This window comes from Mesocricetus auratus, unplaced genomic scaffold, assembly GCF_017639785.1.
Source record: "Mesocricetus auratus isolate SY011 unplaced genomic scaffold, BCM_Maur_2.0 Super-Scaffold_4256, whole genome shotgun sequence".
NCBI classification, from domain to species: Eukaryota; Metazoa; Chordata; class Mammalia; order Rodentia; family Cricetidae; genus Mesocricetus; species Mesocricetus auratus.
The window spans coordinates 37,421,551-37,442,999 of NW_024429182.1; the positions used below are offsets into that span (position 1 = coordinate 37,421,551).

At 42.2% G+C, this 21,449-nt stretch overlaps 1 protein-coding gene across 18 annotated transcripts in view; it reads right to left on the reverse strand.

The window, feature by feature from the left end:
* Window positions 1–5,458: 5,458 nt before the first annotated feature.
* The window catches only part of Trpm3 (transient receptor potential cation channel subfamily M member 3), an 866,780-nt gene continuing 850,789 nt past the window's right edge, over window positions 5,459–21,449 (reverse strand). For 17 of the 18 annotated variants that reach the window (XM_040746389.1, XM_021225349.2, XM_013114264.3 and 14 more), the window contains 2 exons: window positions 18,215–18,347; window positions 5,459–14,115 (listed from right to left, as the gene is read on the reverse strand). In XM_040746389.1, the coding sequence (XP_040602323.1) occupies window positions 12,663–14,115; window positions 18,215–18,347 (1,586 nt within the window). In that variant the 3' untranslated portion in view covers window positions 5,459–12,662. The remainder of the gene's footprint in view (window positions 14,116–18,214; window positions 18,348–21,449) is intronic. The other variant, XM_040746451.1, reaches the window with a different exon arrangement.

Sequence of the window (21,449 nt, forward strand, 5' to 3'; positions counted from 1 at the left end):
TAAGGCTCTGTCTCTAACTACTGGCTTGAGAAGGATGGGGTACAAAGAAACTTATTAGTAGAGCAGAGGATAGATGTAAGGCCCGAAGGCTGGGAAGCAAGGAAAGATCATTGGGGTGGGTTAGAGAATGCTCTACAGAAGTAGCAATGGTGAATCTTGAAGGGCATAGAGCCTTATTTTAATAATTCTAAGTGGGACTCTTTCCTTTTCCCATATCTTGAAGCCAGGATATGTTTTTTTTGGGACCAATGTATACATTTAATAAGCCAATTTTTCTCTCCAAGCCCCAAGATTGGAAATGTAGGTACCACCACACTCAGCTCAGTAACATATGTCTTAATAGTACTCAGGAGGCTGAGGCAAGAGGGTCATGAGTTTGAGGCCGGCCTGGGCTACAACATATCACAAAGGCAAAGAAAAATGTACAATAGTAAGGTTCACTTTAAAAAATGCTGGCTGTGGGGTTAGTTGCAGTGTGTCCATTCCCAAACGCTGCTCTGAGAAGTCATTTTGATGCAGTTCTGCAGGCTGTCAATTCAGATGAGTCTCAAGGACCTGAAACCAAGATGGCAGCAGGTCTGACTCTTTCTAGGGCCTCTGGGAGAGGAGTCTAGTCCTCATCTTTTTCAGCTTCCAGAGGCCTCTTGCATTCCTGGGCTTCCGGCCTCTTCTTCCAATTTACTTCTATTGTCCTTGGCCTTCTGACTCTGACCCCTCTCCTTCCAGTCAGATCCACATGAAGAATCCAGGGTAATTTCCCCACATCAGGACACTCACCCTGACAAAACAAGCTAATAGCCACAGGTTCTGGGGATTAGAACAAAGGTATCTTCAGGGACATAATTCAATGTATGACAGAAGTATTTATTTTAAGGCTACTGCTATGCTTTTAGAGCCTTAGTGTGGGATTATAGCTACATTCTCAGGAAGAATCTAGAATCTTTTTGGTTCTTACATCTGCTCCTGTCATGGTGACTATATTCCTCTCTCTTGTTCTTGGCAGACTGATTGCCTCTGCAACTTAGCCAACTTGTAGGAGCATGACTGCCGACAACCCAAGGGTCTGGGCTGTACTTTTATTATCCAGATTGCCCCTTTGCACCATCTCTAGTCCCAATTTCCAAGAGAACTAATTGATACTTTTATTACTACTACTATCATTATTATCTTTTGATCTCATGATGTAACCCAAAGTGAACTTGATCAATCTTCCTGCCTCTTCTTCCCAAGTGCTTGGATCACAGGCATGCACCACCATGGCTGGTTGATCAGCACCCTTAGATGAATGAAGTATATCAACCCAAGAATGCTGCAACCTGAGGTAGAGCTTCACTCAGCTCACAGAGCTGTTCTCCATGGCACTAACGCTACTGGAAAGCAAATATTTGAGGCATAGGCCTTGGGCATGTACTCAAGCATAGTTCTTTACTGAGAAAGACTTAGCTCACCAGAAGTTGAGCGAGAGGGTGCTGTTTCAGATAAAGGGTAGTGACACCTGGTCAGTGTTTGTCAAATGGTAGGCATTCAAGGGACATTTATGAAATTGCGTTATGAAGCTTCCTTTCACTTCTTCCTGGGAGGGAGTCCTTCCACAGGTCACACTGTGCCTCCTCCTCTACTGACCTCACTGTCATGTGCCACATGCTCTGTCTAGAATTCTTCAGCCATTGTCTTCTTGTCACAGGAAGAAACTAGCCTGACACTGTTGTATGGAATGATGGATCTCCTTTTCTCTACCCAGGACAGAATAACAACACCATATCATAGAAATCTTGAAAGAATTGAGGGAATTGAAGGGGCCACTGTACTTAACAGTACCTCTTGGTGGTAAGTCCTCCACACAGAGCAGGGTGGCTTCCTATTGATCCCTAGGAATTGGTTTCATTTTATTCATGGTGGAGTCTTGTTTTACCTGTGACTCTAGCCTTGCGAATACCTGACCCTAATCTTGTCTTTGGTCTTATTTATTCCTTTAGGTTCTGCCAGGCTAGAGGGTTTGTTCTTTCCTCTTAAATCTGAAGACTTTCCAGTCCTGTTCTACAGTCTCAGAATAGGTTATGTAGTCCAATTTCCCACCTAAATGTGGGAAGCCATCCACACACTGTCTTCCCCGGGGCCATTAGCTTCTACTTGAGCGCTTTGAATGCTGATGAGCCATACTTAGGCTGCTTGTTCCCATTTTTTTTCAACAGCTCTAATTAAATAATGAAAACATGCAATTATCTTTTTAGTCATGACTGTCTTGCCTTTTTAATAAAAATTTCAGTTCTTTCACAGGAACAAAGTAACTGCTCAAAAGGCATTGATTATATTTATGCCTTAAATGATAATTTCCTGACATTAGTAGTTAAACCATTTCTCCCATTTTCTTCTAACTACACCATTTGTTGGAGGATGTGGCTTGCATTGGAAGCCTCATGATTATTGGATGATGCCTACAATGGACTTTAACACAAAGGCAATAAAGAAAATGTTCCCAACTGAGGTGGATGCTCCTTAGTATGCACCCAACTTTGCTTAGGCCACTTTCTGTTTCTCTCTCTCTCTCTCTCTCTCTCTCTCTCTCTCTCTCTCTCTCTCTCTCTCTCTCTCTCTCTCTCTCTCTCTCTCTCTCTCTCTCTCTCTCTCTGTGAGGCACTCTCTCTATGTAGCCCTGGCTCGACAGAACTATGTAGAGCAGGCTGGCCTCAAACTCACAGAGATCTACCCACCTTTGTTTCCTGAGTGCTAAGATTATAGGTGTGTGCCACCCAGCTTCAGGTCACTTTTGATTCCTCTTACACTTCTGAATTTTCAAAAGGAAAAAAAACTATATTATAAAACCTTTACTATGTCTTGAGGCATATCTGCAGTCTTTACACGACTTATATCCACATATTTATATCTGGTTGGGTGTTTACAGAAATGGGGATCTCCTCTGTATTGATTTGTGTGCGTGTGAATTTGGGGATGAACACAGAGCCTTGAACAGACTAGTCAAGGGCTCTGCCACTGAGCTATCACTACCATATATCCAGCATCTATTGTTGTTATTATTATCATCATTACTAGGGTGGGTTTATTTTATTATTCATTTATTTTTTAAGATTAGGCATCACTGTATGTCTCTGGCTGGCCAGGAACACTATGAAGACCCATTTTCCTTGAACTTAGAGTTCTTCTGTGAGTTCTGGGATAAAGTCATGTACTACCATGACTGGCATCATTTCTTAAGACAGTTGCCCAAGCTGGCCTCACATTTGTGGAACTCCTGCCTCAGCCTCCTAAGTTCTGGGATTACTAGTATGAGCCAATATACTGGAATGTATTTTTAGTTTCAAAACAGGGTCTTACTGTGTAGCTCCTTTAAATTTTTTTCTTATTTTTTTTGTGTATGGTATGTGTGAAAATGTGGGTTTTATGTGCCCTGGCATATGGGTGGAGGTCAGAGTCACACTTTCAGGGGTTGGGTCTCTCCTTCTGCCTGTATGTGGTTCTGACGATTGAACTGAGGTTGTCAAGCTTGTGTGGCAAGCCTACTGAGCCATCTCAATGTGCCTTGTATTGTCTTTCAAAAAGACAATATAATGATAATATATTTTCATGTGAAGACATAAAAATGTAAAAGTTTAATACCTTCATGTTTGGCATAACTATTTTATCATTTTTTATTTTGGTTAACCCATTGTTTTAGATTGATTCTACAATTCTGTTTTTTTTTTACCTTGAAAGACATGAAAAAGAGCAATGACTTATGCAAACCTGTGTACACATTCACTCACCATTATAATTTGAATATGTTCTTTCCCCAAATCCATATGTGAATGTCCTAGCCCTGAGTATTTCAGATATGACCTTATTAGGAAAAAAAGATCACTGTAGTTGGAATTAGTGAAGGTGCAGGGAGGTGGTGGGGCTAATATAGCAGGATTTGTACTCTTTTAAAAGGAGACATTTGGAGAGAAAATATGGGGAGAACATCATGTGACATAAAGGTCCAGCCCAGGGTGCTGATTTTGTAACTAAGAAATGCCAGTGAGTTTCAGAAAACAACACAAAGCAGGTAAGAGCATGGAGAAGAGTCTTTCTCAGGTCCTTTGAAGGGAGCAAACTTACTGACATCCTTACTTTGGACTCAAAATCTCCAGAAATCTGAGATGATGACTTTCTGTTAAGTTTCCAAGTTTATGCTACTTTGTTAAGAAAGTTCTAGAAAACTAATACATCTAACGTTTAAAAATGGGTGCTTAATATTTGAGACAGCATAATAGAGCAATATTCTGATTTCAAGTGATAGCCTTTCTAAGATAACTGAGTACCATTAGTCTCTATCTCAACAATATGTTGAAAGATTATGACTACCATACAGCCCACAGCTTCAAGGAAATGACTTGAGCTTTAACATAGTGATGAGTTGAGACATTTGGGTACAAGTAAACTAACCAGTGATTTAGGAAGGTAGAAAAATAATTACTAAAAATTCCAGTGATAAGGACTCAAAGACTTTTCTTATATGGTAGACCAGGTTTTCTGTCTTTCAATTAAGTGAGGTAACATGTACAAAAAGTAATGAGAATTATTTCTATAGAATTTATTCTTTTCACTTGCATCAGTATCTCATTAAATGAAGACACATGCTGGTCTATACTTGAGATTTTCCAGGGTACTTTATTGAAAGCTGTGTGTGTGTTATGGTAGCTACATGAGTTCAAGAGCATAAACAGTTGCTTTTACAGATTGATGTTGACCATTTCATTACAAAGGATTTGAGTAGGCAGGGCTCAGTCCAATGTAGCACTGCCTCCACCAGGAGAACATTTCTTCTCCTCAGTCATAAAGCATTCACTTCTCTAAATCCCTAGACTTGTTTTTTCATGCTTTATTCTTTGGGCAACTAAATGATAGTGATATGATCCCACTCTCAAGACAGTTGAATGTAAAGCCTCACAAGAACACACACATAGTTTGCTTATTCATATTGGTATCTTTTTGGGCACAAATTATTTTTCATAAAAGGAATAACTAGGCACATTAGTATACACTTGTAGTCTTAGCTAACTAGAAGGCTGAGGCAGGAGGATTGCTCAAGTCCAGGAGTTCTATGCCAGCTCATGTAACAAAGTGAGGCCCTGTTGAATGAATGAATGTGTGTATATTTTGTAATGTATTTTTCTATGCTTTTTTAAAAAGTAAAACATTTATAAAGGCAAATGCCTTAGATATGATATCTGTCAATTTGAAAATGTTTCAAATTGACACACACACACACACACACACACACACTCACATCGCATTAGCCTATAATATCCATTCTTTGCTGGTGACCACACCCCATAGTTGAACAGTCCGTAACTTCTATTTTTCCAGAATGAGTAATTCATGGAGCTCCGGGCAATGATTCCCTAGGAACCACCGGGGATTTTAGCATGAGAATGGTGGAAAGCAGATAGAGACACATAAATGCACAAGGAACTCTGAGTCATATTTTAAACTATTTGTATTTTTTTATTGAAAACATTTGTTACAGAAATTCCAGAAAGTTCTTTGCCTGTAGTATTTGCCAACTTCTGCTTCAAATTACATATCTAAACAGACAAGCTCAAAGTGCATTGTGAATTCAGTAACAGACTGTTAAAAAAGAACAATGCCTCTAGATTTATATATATTTATATATATTCATAGTATCAGTAGATATGCAAACCTCTTTGTATCATACATGAAAGAAGGAAAAGATGTATGTATATTTAGTAAACCCAATTTCAAAATCATTGTATTTATAGGAATTCATTTAAAAATGGTATCTGAATAATTTTCCCCATTATAAACTATGGTTAGAGCATTTACAAGTGACAGTCTAAGTGCTAGATTATGAAATGGCTATGAGTATAGTGCACTGACTACACGGACTGTCTTACACAGCGGTAGCAGCAATATAAACTCAGGGCAGATGCCCCAGTGACAGGAAGCAAGTCTTCACATGCTACAGCATCCTTTCTCAGCCTCCCTCACACTGATCCTGTGTTTGGATATAGTAAAACATGCTAATCAACACACATGAAAGTCATCCAGGAGTCACGCCAAATAGGGTGAGCTGCTTCTCCCAACTCGAAGTTCTCGCGTGTATTTGATGTGTTCCAAAATCATGAATCAGATCCTGCTTGACCCCACATTAGAGACCCCAAACATGGTCACCGAAATACTGCTGGCAGACACGTATGTGGCTAGCACAGGGGTTGAAAATCCCAATCTTTAGTCTTTCTGTGGGATGCATATGTTTTCATGCTCAACAAATTCTGCTGGCCTCGTCTTGCCTAGACCCATTCCTTTGCATTCTAGATCCGGGTCTTGGATTGAGTTTGTAACCCCTTTGTGGAGAGGCAGGCGACTGCGTGAAGATGTAGGATGCCTTTCAGGATTCAGACAGGCAGTTCAGAATCAGCTGTGACAGGTGCCACAGCAGCCATGCTAGGAACTTGGTTGGAGGGAGGAGGTAAAGTCAGCTGGAAGATCAGACCTGGGTCAAATTCAGAACATCTGGCTTTTTCCATGTAGTTGATGTTTGGGGTTACTGTTTTGGGGTCCAAAGGGATATGAGGTAATGGATGAGTCTGGTGGTCTCACACACATGGGGAGAAAAGGGGAGCTAATTTTAGACTAAGGGAAAAAAAAAGTAAAGGGATCAAAACGAAAAACGAAAAAAGCTGTGCCACCAGGCGCAAGGCTGATCTCACCCTGTCCCTCACATTCTTCAGCGATCTGCTGCCCTAGGTGCTGGAGTCATGACTAGTACTGATGCCCCTCAGAGTCTATGGACATCTGTACAGACGTCCAACCTTTCATGTTTCATGTGGGGGTCATGTGCTGCCAGCAGAAGGTGACCAGTTATTCCAGGAAAGGTACACACCTCTTTTGATTAATCTGGATGATCTGGTCACCCACTCCCCCTCGTAGATGATGCACGGAAATCAGCACATCTTGATTTTTACTAGGGGAAATCAGTGCAAAGAGGTCACGAGAGCAAAGGTGACACTTACACTCAGAAAAGAATTTGAAAAAGAAAAGAAAAAGTTGTTCTTCTTTTATCAGAGCCACCCTCTCTTTTATTGACTATAATCTGAGGGACAGGATGCTTGACTCATAGACACAAGAGACAACACAGGGCAGAGCTGGTGGAGAGAAAGGTTTCCAAGCTCATCTTGGAAGCATTTAGACTGTGCAAGTTGGATCCATCCCTTTCCAGACGTTGAATGGCTTATAACAATGCAACAGTGGCTTCTTTAAAGAATAAACTATTTGGAGTCACCTGTTGTTTCATCAAACAATCACCCCATTCCCACCTTTGGGCCCAGCTCACCCACAGGCTGTGAAAGCCACAGGACAAGAAGGGAGAGGTCTCATCCATTACCGCGGGACCATTCACTCATAGCCGTCTGTGCATTTCTGTCTTGCCACCATGGACCTTTGGTTTTCATCTCTGGTTTAGCAATTTGCACCCAGGAAGCCCTAAAGAATCCAAGATGTGTCTTTCATATATCACAGATGCCCCCACACTTAGACCTTGGGACTCCAGAGTGGTGCTGGCTTGCTTCTTTGGGTCCCCTAGCTATTGCAACTTGCGGTTGACACTTTATTTCATATTATTTGTTCAGAGCTTTACAAAATTGAAAAAAAGAAACCCTTGATTACTTGTTTTTTTTTCATTTTTGAAAACTGAAAGGAGCCCCAGTTTAAGAAGTCCAACAATCTGAGTGGGTCCCTAACTGGCTTCAGTGTTACAGCAGACAAGAGTAAAATGTAAGTGCATTAAAAAGAGTCAAAAGAAACTCATACAGCACAGCGTGCATTGTGCCGACACAAAATTAAAACTGGGTTCGGAGAGGGATTACTCAGTCAAGTCACATTATTACTGTAAAGATTAGTGAGGTGAATGCAATATCTAGGCCAAGTATACAGCCACCTAAACATAAGCATCGTTTTTATCTAGAACAGACAGCGTTACTGAATGAACATATTTATAAAATACTGTACACTGCTTCCACATGGGGTCAGCAGACATAAACAGCTAATTCAACTGGACTTTAAAATATTTAAGTTCTTTGTTAGATAGTGTTTTGCATAACATGCCAGCTTGTCCATCACAGAACCATACTCTACCTCTCACAGCTAGTGGGACCTGGTAGAAGATGCACACCAGCTTATACAAATATTTTACAGTAGTCTGAGGCATGGGAACAAAGTAATGAAGACCAGAACGAAAATGCCCATTACCGGAGCTGCTAAATAACATGGAAATGGGAGCGTAATTAATCCTTGCCATATGTGCTTCTTTATTGAATGTTACAGATTCATAAATGATTATAAAGCTGTCCTGTAGCGTTCATTAATACAACCACATGCTACAACTATGCTGGGTTAAACACAGGTTACAGATAGGTTTACATGTGTTTTATAATACAGCATTGCCGAACATGTCACATGGCATAGCCTATAGATATAGCATGATGGATAACTGGATAATATTATCTTTAAAGAAATCAAACAGCCCAAATATCCAGGAAGATTAGACTGTACAGCTGCAGAAAGGAGAAAGAAATGTGCTATCCAGTGATCTACCATAATGTTATCTATAGAAACCAGATTTTAAAGTACATTTGTAACATTCAGAAGAAACACATTTTGTGTTTTCACAAGTACACCCCCCTCCCATTTCATTATTCTGGTATATGTATATATATGTGTATGTATATATATTTTTTTTAAAGGGGAAACTTTCAAAGTGCTAAATAATAACTGGCCTGGAAGCTTCAACTTTAAAGAAACACCCAGTTCTATAAAGTGCCGCACTCTGACTGTCCTCCTTTTGGCTTGCAGAAACACAAACTGGCCATGACAATTATCCTCTTGCTTTCTAGCGCTCCATTCGAACCTATCAGTTTCTAATCGTAAATATAAAATATGGCCATTTTTATAAAAACATCCTTCATTTCTTTCCCCAAAGGAACAAGCAAGCAATTTAGGACAAATCATTACACATCGCAGCATATAAAAATTGGCACCTATGAAGCAGACGATTAAATAAGCTATCTCTTTCTTGAGTCCTCTATGACATTATTTATGTATGGTCCTCAATGATTGGCTGCTCATGAGCTGCGTAGTTCACAAAGTGGGGAATTAAGGTTTCCTCTGTCAGGGACATGGTAGAACAAATGAACACAAGCTGTCTGTACAAGGCCACAGAATCAATGCCACACTGGTGTGCAGAGACCCCAGAAATGAAAGAAGATGGGACTGAGAATAACACACACACATGTGCACAGGGAAGAGATGGCTTATGAGGCCTACACAGTTTGTGTCTGAAGTGTCTGAAGTCGTTTACATTTGGCTTAGAGATTTCGCACACTTCACCAAGGATGTTAGCACTTAATTTTCATGGAGAAAGAAAGCTCAGGACTGGACTGTTAAGTGTTTCCTTCCCCAGGTCACATTCTTTCTCTCAGGTGATCACAACAAACAGAAATACTCAGGCTTGTTCTTTCTTTCTCTCCCTTGCTTTGGATGAGGTCCCAAGCCAGGCCCCATGGTGCTTGGTACCCTGCTCTATGGTCTCAGATGATGACTTCATTTCCTTGGGCTCCTCTATGGATTCCCTCAGAGTCTTTACCTCTGAGGATGCTTCCTACTCAGTCATGAAAATGTTAGGGCGCAACGATATCCAGCTAACCATATCTACTCTAAGGAACAGAAGTGCTGAGACTTGGCCTTCCAGAAAATCACAGGGAAGTGGTCTACAGGTGTATGGTGCCTAGTCCAGCTTGACGGATGATGAACAAGGTCTCTATCCTCATCATCACTCACTGTGGAACCAGGGGAGTCATGAACCCCTTAAAGTCACCTTGTGCCTTAACATGGATGTAAATTTGGGGTGTGTGTGTGGTGGGGGGAAGTAGAGAGCTCAGAGTTTCTATGAGGTTTACAGGGATTCATGGTTCAAGGAAGCTTAGAGTCAAATGATTTACTTTTAGGTCCAACACATGGCTGCTGGGAGGGAGATCACCAATTAGGAAATGTCTCTAGTGCAGTTATCAGTGAAGAGGTTGGGCATTACCTAAATTCCAAGGATGAGAAAGGATTCTTCACATATGTGAGCTTGCCACTTTTTTTTCCATCTGAAAAGCTTGTTTCTTAAAAAAAATAAAGCATAGAGATTTTGTGAGGGATTGACTTATTTTGCCAAATGAGATACACCTTGGTGTTTCCAGCTACAGATAAAAGAACCAGGGGGCATCTGGGGTCAGGGGGGGCATGCAATCGTTTTCTGTTTTCTCTTTCCCTTTCTTCCTCCTCCTCCTCCTCCTGGGGATGGAACACAGGGCCTTGAGTATGCTAGATGAGTGCTGGGCCACTGAGTCCAATTTCTAGTTCAAAATGTTTTTCCTTTTACAATGTTTTCTTTTCTTTCTTTCCTTTTTTTGTGACAGGGTATCATGGCCTTGGATGTGGTATGTAGCAGAGGCTGACTCTGAATTCCTTCTCATCCTTCTGCCTCTTCTCTCCAAGTGTTGGGTCACAGGTGTACATCACCACTATGTCTGGCTCCAAATAATTTTTCTTAAAGACTTTATCTTAAAATGTTCAATGATCCAAATAGGAATCCAAAGTTTTGTGGTCAAAATTTCTTCATCCCACTTCAAATCTGGATTCTAATCTAGAAATTTATGCCTCCATTCTAGACTGTGTAATACAAACTGGCTTACAATCACACATCTATTCAGATTGTATTCTGTGGTAATAGCTTTGTGTCAGAGAAACCAGAGTGAAAGAGATGTCACGACATTAGATGTTTCCAAACAAGAGGAGGCAGAGGGCAGGGATGAGCCATTTTGACAGTTCTTGTTCAGTGTAAGGAATGATTAAAGAGACAGAGATTTTCTGGAAAGTATAATTTCAACAGTGGATCCAATAGCACAATGAACTTTTTTCCCCACCAAAACTCCTTGGATATTAAAAAATAATCTTGGTTATACCTCCAGATGACAGGGAGTCAAGGCCACTTAAGAAATCTCTGTGTCTATTACTCTATATAAACATGTGTCTGTGTATGTGGATGTATATATAGGCAGTATAAACTATAAAACTGTATATGGTATACTTGCTTTCTATTTTGGCTTACTGTATCTTTTATAGAGCTCTGTAAATAAGAAACTAGTCATGGTCTGCCTGCAGCTAATGATGGCTTTGGGTTGATGTCAAGCCCCTAGTCAAGTCTATGGTTTTTAAACTTCCTTAAAAAGTACTTTGGAGCTGGGTGGTGGTGGCATAAGCCTTTAAGCCCAGCACTAGGGAGGCAGAGGCAGAGGCAGGCAGATCTCTGTGAGTTCAAGGCCAGCCTGGTCTACAACGTAAGTTTCAGGACAGCCAGAACTGTTACACAGAGAAACCCTGTCTCAAGAACAAAGCAAAGCAAAACAGAAGCACTTTGGAACATTTCCGTAAAAAAGATACCAGCCCTTGAAAAACTCCGATTAAATTTATGCTGAGCCCAAGGTTAGATGGCTAAATTCTATGTATGAAAATATCCACAAATAACCATGTGTTCAAATACAAAATGGTCACGTGATGAGTGGTGTGGAAATTTGGCAGTTACATCTTGGAGGTGTTCGGAGGACATAGTGGAGACATGCACATGATGACAGCCACACAGCAGCGTCACACACGGTGAATGGTGAGACTCTAACAACATCCCACTTGGCAATTTAATGTTAGTTCTTCCCACCATTTTTTTTAAAGTTCATTATTACATATTTGATAGTGAATTCACTGATGACAGGTGAGATACAAAGTAACTTAAAAATATAAAATTATCTAATTACATTCATCCTGAGCTTGCTTGACTATATACTTGATTGCCCATGGTATATTATAAATCATATGACTTTTGCTTTCAACATTAATTCTTCTTTCATTTTGATTGCAAGACAAAAAGAAAAAATAAAAGGCATTTCTGTTCCCTTAGTTTCTTCTAAAGAGAAAAACAGTTGTGGCACCAGAAGTGAGTATATAAGAGACAGGTGAACTGTATATATGACTGTTACCTTGTTTTTCTTTATAATGACCAATTACAGAAGTGTTGGCATGAGAAGGATGTGGGACGTTAGGTAGAACTGCTTGCTGCCGGCTTACACTGAATAAAAAGGATGCTCTTCATCAGTCACCAGTGATGGAACCAATGTGAAAAGAAAACAGAATTGAAGTTTAGAATATCTCATCTCGTATGCTGGCTACTTTATCTCAGTTTGCAATTTAGCCCTGTCTCCTCACCTCTTGATAACAGGGCAGAAGTTCCCAAGATGCCTGCTGGCATGGAGAATGCTTGAGCCCATTTGTTCCCCAGAGCTCATGACCTACTGTGGTGCCTGGTGACACACTTTCATCTCTAACCCCTTTCTGTTCCCTCCCTTCCCAACAAGTGTGAACATGCCTTAAAACCCTACATTTGGCACTGGGCCAGATGGAAAGCTTGCTTGACCTGTGGCCCGAGGTTACCTTTGAGTTAACATCTCCCAAGGCATTGTTTTTGCTCAGCTAAGAGTAAAGCAGGTATAACTCAAGCATGGGGAACAAGGTAGACATGGGGAGAATTTTAGTGCTGGATTCTTGAGCCTCCTGCAACACATGGTGAAGGTTTAGTTGTGCTTGCTTTCAAAGCTGTGAAAAGCCGATGTTCTAGACAGTCTCCTCATGGACAGGCTATCCCCTCGGCCCTCCGGCTTGGAGGACTTACTTCTCTGGAAGGGATTTCGTAGGCTTGAGGTGTTCCTCTGTCTATCAAGCTTGTCACTGATGGAGAAGCTCTTCCTGGTATGTGCATATGGCCCGCTTGGCTCCTCTGCCGAGTAGCTGTTGGCGCGCTCTATCTTGGGAACTGTGATGTTGTTGGATAGGGTTCTGTCTGCATTTTCAGTCTCCTGAGAGGAGATTGGATTGGCAGCTCTCCGGCCTCTGGCCTCATTTTCCTCACTGTCAGAGCTAGGATGGCTCAGCTCTGCTTCTCGCTCTGGGTGGCAACAAGATAAGTCCTCTACTTTGTCTCCGAGACCTCCAGGGAAGGTGGCTCTGTCAGCAATTGCTTGAGGGGCATTGACACATCTTGTGTCGATACAGTCTGTAATACTTGTATATTCTGCTGTTTTCACCGGCACCCCAAAGTTGGCATAGTAACTCCTTGAAGGAGAAAACATAAAGCTATGGGATTTTACAATGGGGGCCTCTTCCAGAAGAAAAGGTGTGGTTGCTAGGTAGCGGCTACTCTTGGAACGCTCGATGGTTTGGTACATTGGAGGGTCTGTGTCCCAGGGATTTTGGCATTCTGGGAGGTGGGTATAGTCTGAAGAAAAAGATCTAGTGTCCATGGAGGTGAGGTCTTCAAAATCAATGCTCCTGCTTGGAGGTCGGTCTGTAGGTGCAAGGGTTGCATAGGCACTACTTGAAGGGGCTGTGGATGGTGCAAGAGCTGAAAAGCTTGGCTCGCCCAGCCCAAGGATGTTCATGGAATTATCCAGAGGATCTATATCACAGTGGAGCTCATCCATGGCAGAGACATAGATGTCTATGCATGATGATGGTCTTCTGGAGTCAGGAACAATGGCCAACGTATTTGCAGGGGCTGCAGGAGCTTTGGGTTCTTTTGCTACTGAGTGGGAGCTAGTAGCTCGGTGTAAGCTCAGGGACCTTTCTTTGAAAATGCTTTCCAATTTTTCTATACCACCTTTGTCTTTCACATTGACTGAATAGAAAGAATGACTTCGCATACGGGGCATTAAGGTTGGAGAAGTTGGGGACATGGTCTCCTCACCTGCAGGGTCTATACTCTCTTGCAGTTTGAAGGTGTTCCCCTCCTGGCTGTTGAAGCTGCTCTGGCGGACGATGTAGGCTGCATCTGTGCAGTCTGAGGAGGTCCTTGAGCGGATCTTGTTGGATTCTGCCCGCTCCAGACCCGTTAGGCGCTCCAGGGCTGTGGCCATGCGCCCGATTAGGTCCTCCAGCTGTGCCAGCCGGATGTCCACAGTCTGGAGTGAAGCCTTCATAGAGTGTTCTCTCTCATTAACTTCCTCCAGCCTCATGGACATGTTCTCCACCCTGTGCCGAGAAGCAGAGAATAAGAGTCACTTGGGTCAGGGTCCTCTGCTGGGAGAGTTAGAGGATAAAGCTAGAAGATGGCAAAGCTATGCTCTTCTCCAAGAGGAAATCAGCAAGGGTTTTGGGTAAAGGGAGGGGCTGAAGGGGAAAGAGTGACATTCCTGCTGTCACCAAGAATCACCAGGTCTGAATACTTTTGTGCTGGGGGACGTTTTGGAAATGAACTCATCCAGTGGTTTTCTTTATTTTTAGTAGTAATTTTGAAAAGGTGTCTCTCTGTGTTGTGCAGACTGGAATTATCTCCCAATGATACTCCCACTTCAGCCTCCTGAACAGCTGGGACAGCAGGCAAGCTCCTCTATGCCTGCCATGATTCAGGTTTTTAGCTTCCGGTTCAGCATACCCTAGGTGCTGCTACCGAGAAGTATTTAATTCTAGAAGAGTAATAAAGGACAGAATAGTTACTTTACTGCTGTCCTTTGTAGAGCCCAGTGGATAGGGGCTCTGAAGGGGATAATGGTACTGTTTTTGCATAACTACACGTGATCACTGGCCTAAGGGCTGAGAAATGTCTGTGTACTATAGCCTGGATGGTCGGGCCTCTTTGTCTACTGCCCTTCAGGCTTAGGGTCCTATATCACAGAGAAAAGGAGCAAGTGAAAGTCAGAAGCATTGAGGCCTAAGGAGGGAGGTCTGCTAGACCCAGACCAGGAATCCAGGGGGAATGAAAAGAAGCTGGGTACAGGGGGAAGACTCTTCAGATGCACTAGGAAGGTTCTGATGGAGCCCTAAAAACAAAGCAAAGCATCACAGAATAGGAAAACAGATCTAGAGCTGGAAACCAGCTGCAAAGGGGCTGAATACTCTCTCCCAGATGTACATACGTATAGTGTCTCTCTATATAGACCTAGCTGTATTGGGACTTGCTGTATAGATCAGGCTGACTTTGAACTCATAAAGATCTACCTGCTTCTGCCTACTAAGTGCTGGGCTTAAAGGCATGACACCCTTCACCTGGCTTAAGAACTATTTTTAACCAATTCTTAGCACTTCTCTGCACTCCTATGTAGTTGGTATGTTAAGTCTTGTAGAAAACAGGGAGAGTCAGTGTTAATCCATCCATCATTCTGGGTGTGATTAACCATCTAGCCAAACAATAGCATGAATCTAACTACAAGGAGCTTGGAGTCAAATTTACTTTATGTTTATTCTGTAACAAGACAGCTTCCTTTAAACTTATTCTTTTTTTCTAGCAAAGTTTGGGACCAGTGAGATAGCTCAGCAGGTAAAGTGATGATCCGAGTTTGATCCCTGGATGTACATGATGGAAGGAAGAAGCTACTCCTGCAAGTTGTCCTCTGACATCCACATACTCACGTACACACAGAGCCCACCAAGAATTTTCAGTCATGACTGCAGCCAGCCAGTGCTGATTATGGTCAAATAGCTTAAGCAACAGAATGCAGACACAGGTGATAAGAACTTATAAATCAATAGGAATCCCCAAGAGATAGACACAGACAATGACTAAGAAAGAAGGTCATTGTGAAAATCACAATGCTATATGGAAAGAAACCTGTCTTTAGCCTTCCTTCTGTCCCTCACATCTCCAGATGGTTCATTTCAGATTAGCTCAGAAGGTGATGACAACAGGGTACAGAGAAGATGAGAGGTGGCACATGCCCTTGAAAAGGGAATAAGATCTTAGTCCTTCTGATTTCAAATCCCTGCACTCAGATGTATAACACAAAGGCACAGTTACATAGTATTCTCTCTGTTATAGGACTGTGCACAATCAGTAGTGAAATGTAACCATAAGTGTTCCTACGGATGTATCTACACACAGACACACATGTGTGCAGATCTCTTTTCCCAGCTGCCTTTGTCTCTGTTAAGAGGCTGTGGACAAGGCTGGTGATGTGAGCTGCCACTCACTCAGAACAGTCATATCCTGGAGGATATGGAGGCAGCCAATATGGATGCCCTGATCTCTTGGTGGGTTTCCAATGCACCGAGGCACTTCTGTTGTGCTTACATACCATTCAATTGTTGGAGTGCTAGCTTTTGGTTTTCTTAGAAATGCAAAGAACCCAAACAATAGCCACAGTAAAACTCCAAAACCAAACAGAAGTCAAAGAAACAGAATGAGGTCAGAGCTTGTGGCCCTGGGCTTGCTCAGGAGGTCATACTGGTTCTTGAGGCCTGGTCTTCTTATTGCCCCTGAACCAGGAGGGCAGGTTTCTACTTCATTTTGCATTCCTGGTACTTCTCACCTCACTCACACTCTGAGAAGCCACCTTGGCAGGTCAGGGTAAGGAGCAGTCCTGCAGGATTTGCTGACATGGAGAGACTCTGGTTCCTTCCTGGGTTTCCCAAAAGGAGATGTTGATATGGTCACAGTATATTCATGTGTGCTGGTATCTGGGCCTCTTCACCCTAGTTCCTCAGAGAGGCAAAGCCTTCCTGTCATCTTAATATGCCTTTCCCGCCCTGCCTTTCTTGCCTCCTAGGCCTACAGTTTTTCTGAATTAAAAAAGCATTTCAAAGGCCCGAAGACATATGCTAAGGAAATGTGTCTCAGTTATGGTAATATTCCCACATGGCACAATTTTCTGGAAGCACACGACTGTATGTCCATTCATAAACAGCTTTCCAAGGCCTCAGAATGAGAGAGAGCTTCAGAATTTCAGTTCCTTCCTCTGTTTGCCAGAGAACTACTTTACAGCATATCATAAATCTCTCTTATTTTCTAGTGGCAGATGTGTGTAAAATCTGTGCACAGCTTTAATTCTTATTAATGTTGGCTTGGTACCTATGGATACAATCACTTGTTGGCATATGTGATTATACCTATGTATATAGTCTGCATTCTTTAAAGAAAGAGCAAGGGACCAAAAAATTGCAATTTATGTGATTTCTACACAGTTAATAAAGAAACTTTGATGTGGGCACACAAAGTGTTATTTCATGAAGGTTAGGAATGAGTCTCTTTAAATCTTTGAAGTCTCATGCACACTGACAGCAGGTACCAGTCTGTGATATCTCTATTTACCATTTGCTCTTTATAGTATAAACAGTTAAAGTGCAGTTACACTAGTTCTTTGTGACACTCTCTGAGTGTTCTTTTGGAAGCTAGTACCAAATGCTGGGTTATGAATGTACCATCTTAGAATGATGGTTTTATTAGTCTATAGTAACATAAGAGACACAAGAAAATGTAAGGGCAGTTGCCTAGATTTAGAAGTGTTCGATATCAAACATTTCTGTTGTGTATGAGAGAGAGAGAGAGAGTGTGTGTGTGTGTGTATGTTGTACATTATTTTTTTGTGGTGGGCAGGGTCTCTCTGTGAACCTGAACCTTGCATTTTTTTAAGTTAAGCAAGCCCCAGTGACAGCACCATGGCCACTGGTGCGCATGAGGCCATGCCTGTCTTGTGATGTGGGTGCTGCCGCCTGAGCCCAGGTACTCGTGTTTGTGCAGGAGAGTTTTCATACAGATCTCTTGGCTCTCAAAGCCACCTGGTAAGGAATAAATGAACCTGGATAGAAAATTTTGTACTAATTTCTTTGTTTTTAATCTTGTTATATAAAAAGAAAAACAACAAAAACAGTTCTTGGAAAAATACCAATCATTATCCTTACTGATTGACAGAACTCTTGCTCTTGCTTATCTAGAAGGTATGGAACACCACATAAACCAAGCATGGGGCTTTTTTCTTCTGGGTAAGAATACTCGATAGTCTATAGTATGAAACATAAACCTGTTAAAGAGACTGTGTTGGGGCTGGGCTTTCTTTGCTTTATTCTGGGACAGAACTTTCCAGTTTCTGGTCCAAGCCATATCTGTTCTAGACTCACCAATACGCGTGCCCAGGTAGGAGGCTTTCACTGTCTCCTGGAAAAGCCTAAGATCTTTAAGTCTGGGACTTCGATCTGTGGACTGATCAGGCAATGACCTGTTCTTTCAGAAGGTCTGTGTTTTCTTGGGCAGTAAAAATACAGCTAAGAGGCCTGTGTTTTGGAGATGTGACAACTAATTCATATGGTAACATGGACAGTGATAGGAAGCATCTGTGTGAGGCAGGGACAGGGAACACACCTTTCTGATGTCACTCGTATCCTCTCATCATTGGATGAGTTGAAGCGATCATCCTTCTCTCTGAAATACTCCTCTATGCACTGCTCTTCAAAATCGTGTACTTTCTTGAGCTCATCATCCGTTATGAAGAGTTCTGAGAGGGAGAAAAAAGGAACTGTGAGACAGAGCAGGGACCGCAAAGACATCTGGTCTGTGGCCTAATGACAGTTTTAAAGAAATCCAGGCTGGGGAAAGTCTACCAGATTCTATTGTGAGTTCCAGACAGAATCCAAATCTAATTAGGCCTCTTGAAACACTAGCTCCTTCCTGAGCTGCAGTTGTTGTGGTTTCTGGAGCCCACCTGGGTATACCTGGGCACCACAGGAGCTGGGCTTAATTAAGGAAGTGACAGGATCGAGAGCATGAGGAAAACAAGGGAAAGAAATCAACTGGGAGCATGATATTTCTTAAAGGCTCCGAATTTTCTGGGCTGTGCAGTGTGACATGCCAACATGATTGATTAATAATCTTTGTGCAGCCCAATTCTCTCTGTCTTTTTTTCCTACTACAGAGGCAGGAAAGCCAAATAGACACATTTCTAGTCACTGTTGAAATTATTTGCAACCACAAGACTCAGTTTAGAAGAACAAGAAACAAAAGAAGTCTACTGCGAGGAAGGATGGTGTGTCAGGAAGAGATTTTGCCAGTGACTTAAAAAAAAAAGACATGGTTGCTCTTTCTAAACTTTTTTCAGCTTCCTTTCTTTCTCCTGACTTCAATATAAACATTTGATGATGAGGGGACCCAGCAACTATTCTGTGATCACACAAAAAGAAAAGCTGAGCTGAAAACTAGAAGGAGTTTGGGTCTTTGACCTCAGTGAGCCATGGCTGAGTTTTGAATCATCTCCTCACTCTCTGTTATGTAAGAAAAAGAAGCCTTCTTTATTTGTGCTAATGTTAATCCAGGTTTCTAATAGAAGGTAAATGTCTCCATCAATGCTACAGCAACAGAAGAAGAACTGTGAACATTTAAATAGTTTTTGGAACAGGGTTAGGGCAAGAGAGTTGTTGGGGATATTCCTCAAATCAGGAAGCCTTTCTCATCCTGGCTCCCTGAGGTGCTGCAGGAATTGGCTCAAACATTAGGAGGGCTGAATCTCAGCTCTGTGGGCCTTTGTGGCCCTAGATCTCTTTTGCTTGTCTAGAAACTTCAGTAGGAACTTGCCAGGGGCTGTAAAACATGGCTGGAAAGGCCTCTGGGACTATAGAAAATACCAGAAGTCAGACTGCATTTCTTAAATATGGCAGGCTCCTAAGGTGAGGGACAGCTGTGCCACATAGGGGCACCTGAGATGTGGTCATGCAACTACGTAGGGTCATGAACATCAGGGTCAAGACGGAGAGAGGCCATGTATAGATTCCCTCACTGATCCCAAAGACCCATGATGCCCTCTGCTAGGGATGTTTCTAAGATCCAAAGGTGTAGACCCAGTACTTACTTGGCACCTTAAAAGTGCCTTGTTTGACTTCTTGACTCTCTCTATCTGTGGCTTGAGTTTTTTTTCCCCAAGATAATACTTTTATTGATTATTTGGGAATTTCACTTCATGCACCTCAATCACAATCACTTCACAGTCTTCCCAGCTCTATCCCCTCATCTTTGTGACCTGCTTTGTCCCCCCCCTCCAGAAAAGAAGAGAAATATACCCAGTCCAATTTGTGGCAGTAAGTGTAGCATGAGTTCTAATACGTCTTAATAATAAAAACCCAGAGTCAGATATCGGGGTATACACGGAAAGATCAGAGATGTAAAGGAGCCAGCCACTAGAAAGAATTCTTACCTCTACTGAATCCTCAAACCAAATGGATGATCCTGTCTCTAGAAATCCTCAGACTGGCTATTCAATGAGCTCCTATCTCTTCTTGCCTTATATTCCTCTCTCTGCCCAGCCGTATCTCTCCTGTCTCTACCTCCCTACTGCTGGGATTAAAGGCATGTGATCCCAAGTGCTGGGATCAAAGGTGTGAGCTCTGTTTCTTTTTTAGACTGGATCAAACTCGTGTAGTACAGGGTGACCTTGAACTCACAGAAATCCACCTGCTTCTGCCTCCCAAGTGCTGGGGTTAAAGGTATGTACCACCACTGCCTGGCCTCTATGACTAACGAGTGGCAAGCTTTATTTGTTGAAACACAAACAAAATCTCTCTCTCTCTCTCTCTCTCTCTCTCTCTCTCTCTCTCTCTCTCTCTCTCTCTCTCTCTCTCTCTCTCTGTGTGTGTGTGTGTGTGTATGTGTATGTGTATGTGTGTATGTGTGTATGTGTGTGCAGGCACCGCTGCTGTGTCTGGGCCTGGCATTTATGCTCATGCTCTTGATCCAGATTCAGGGTCTCACGCATGTATAAAAAGCACTTTACTGACTGAGCCAAACCCCAAGCCCTATGCTGCTCTTTTTAAAAAAAATAAAACATTCTTTAAAAAACCCTATTACCATGTCAGATTTTACCCTATAACTCTAAGTTTACTCTTTCCGAGGCTCAGCAAGAACTTGGCAGTGTATTGGGATCTTTTAATGACAGCTACAGACTGATGGGGGAATTTCTTTCCTCCCTGATGGGTAGACACATGTAGGGCCTGCCTCTCTGCTCTTCACTCTTTTCATCCTGCCACATTTTCAAGATCTTCCTTCTGGGAAGGAAGTCTCTGAGAAGTCTGTCACCTGCTCCTCCCTGCCACATGTCCAGAGACCTAGTGATACATCCTATGCTACTCTGGCTCAAAATAAGAAAGCCATGTATATGGGTGGGGGTGGGGGTGCCTGCCTTTAATCCCGGTGACTTACTACCAGTATGGTGACAGCCTGATTTATATAGTGAGTTACAAGGTAGTCAGGGCTATACTGTGAGACAGCGTCTCAAAACATAAAACAAAACACAAAACCAAATCACATATATTCTAGAGTTTGGTGGAGCTTCTCAGTGTCCTTGGACCTATGGCAGGTGCTCTGAAGTGGAAATGGGTCTCTGGACTGCCCTAGCTGTGGTTTGTACAAGAAATATCCCCCTCAGACTCATGTGCATAGTCTTTAGAGGGTCGTAATGTTTTAGGGTATGTGATGTCTGTTGGGGTGATTGAGGATATATCTTTAAGATTCATATCCTGGCCAGGGTGCCTATTTAGTTTTTTCTGCTTTCTGATCTCCAAAAGTATGAGGAACTGCATGTCCCTCATACTGTTGCAGCTATGGAGACACA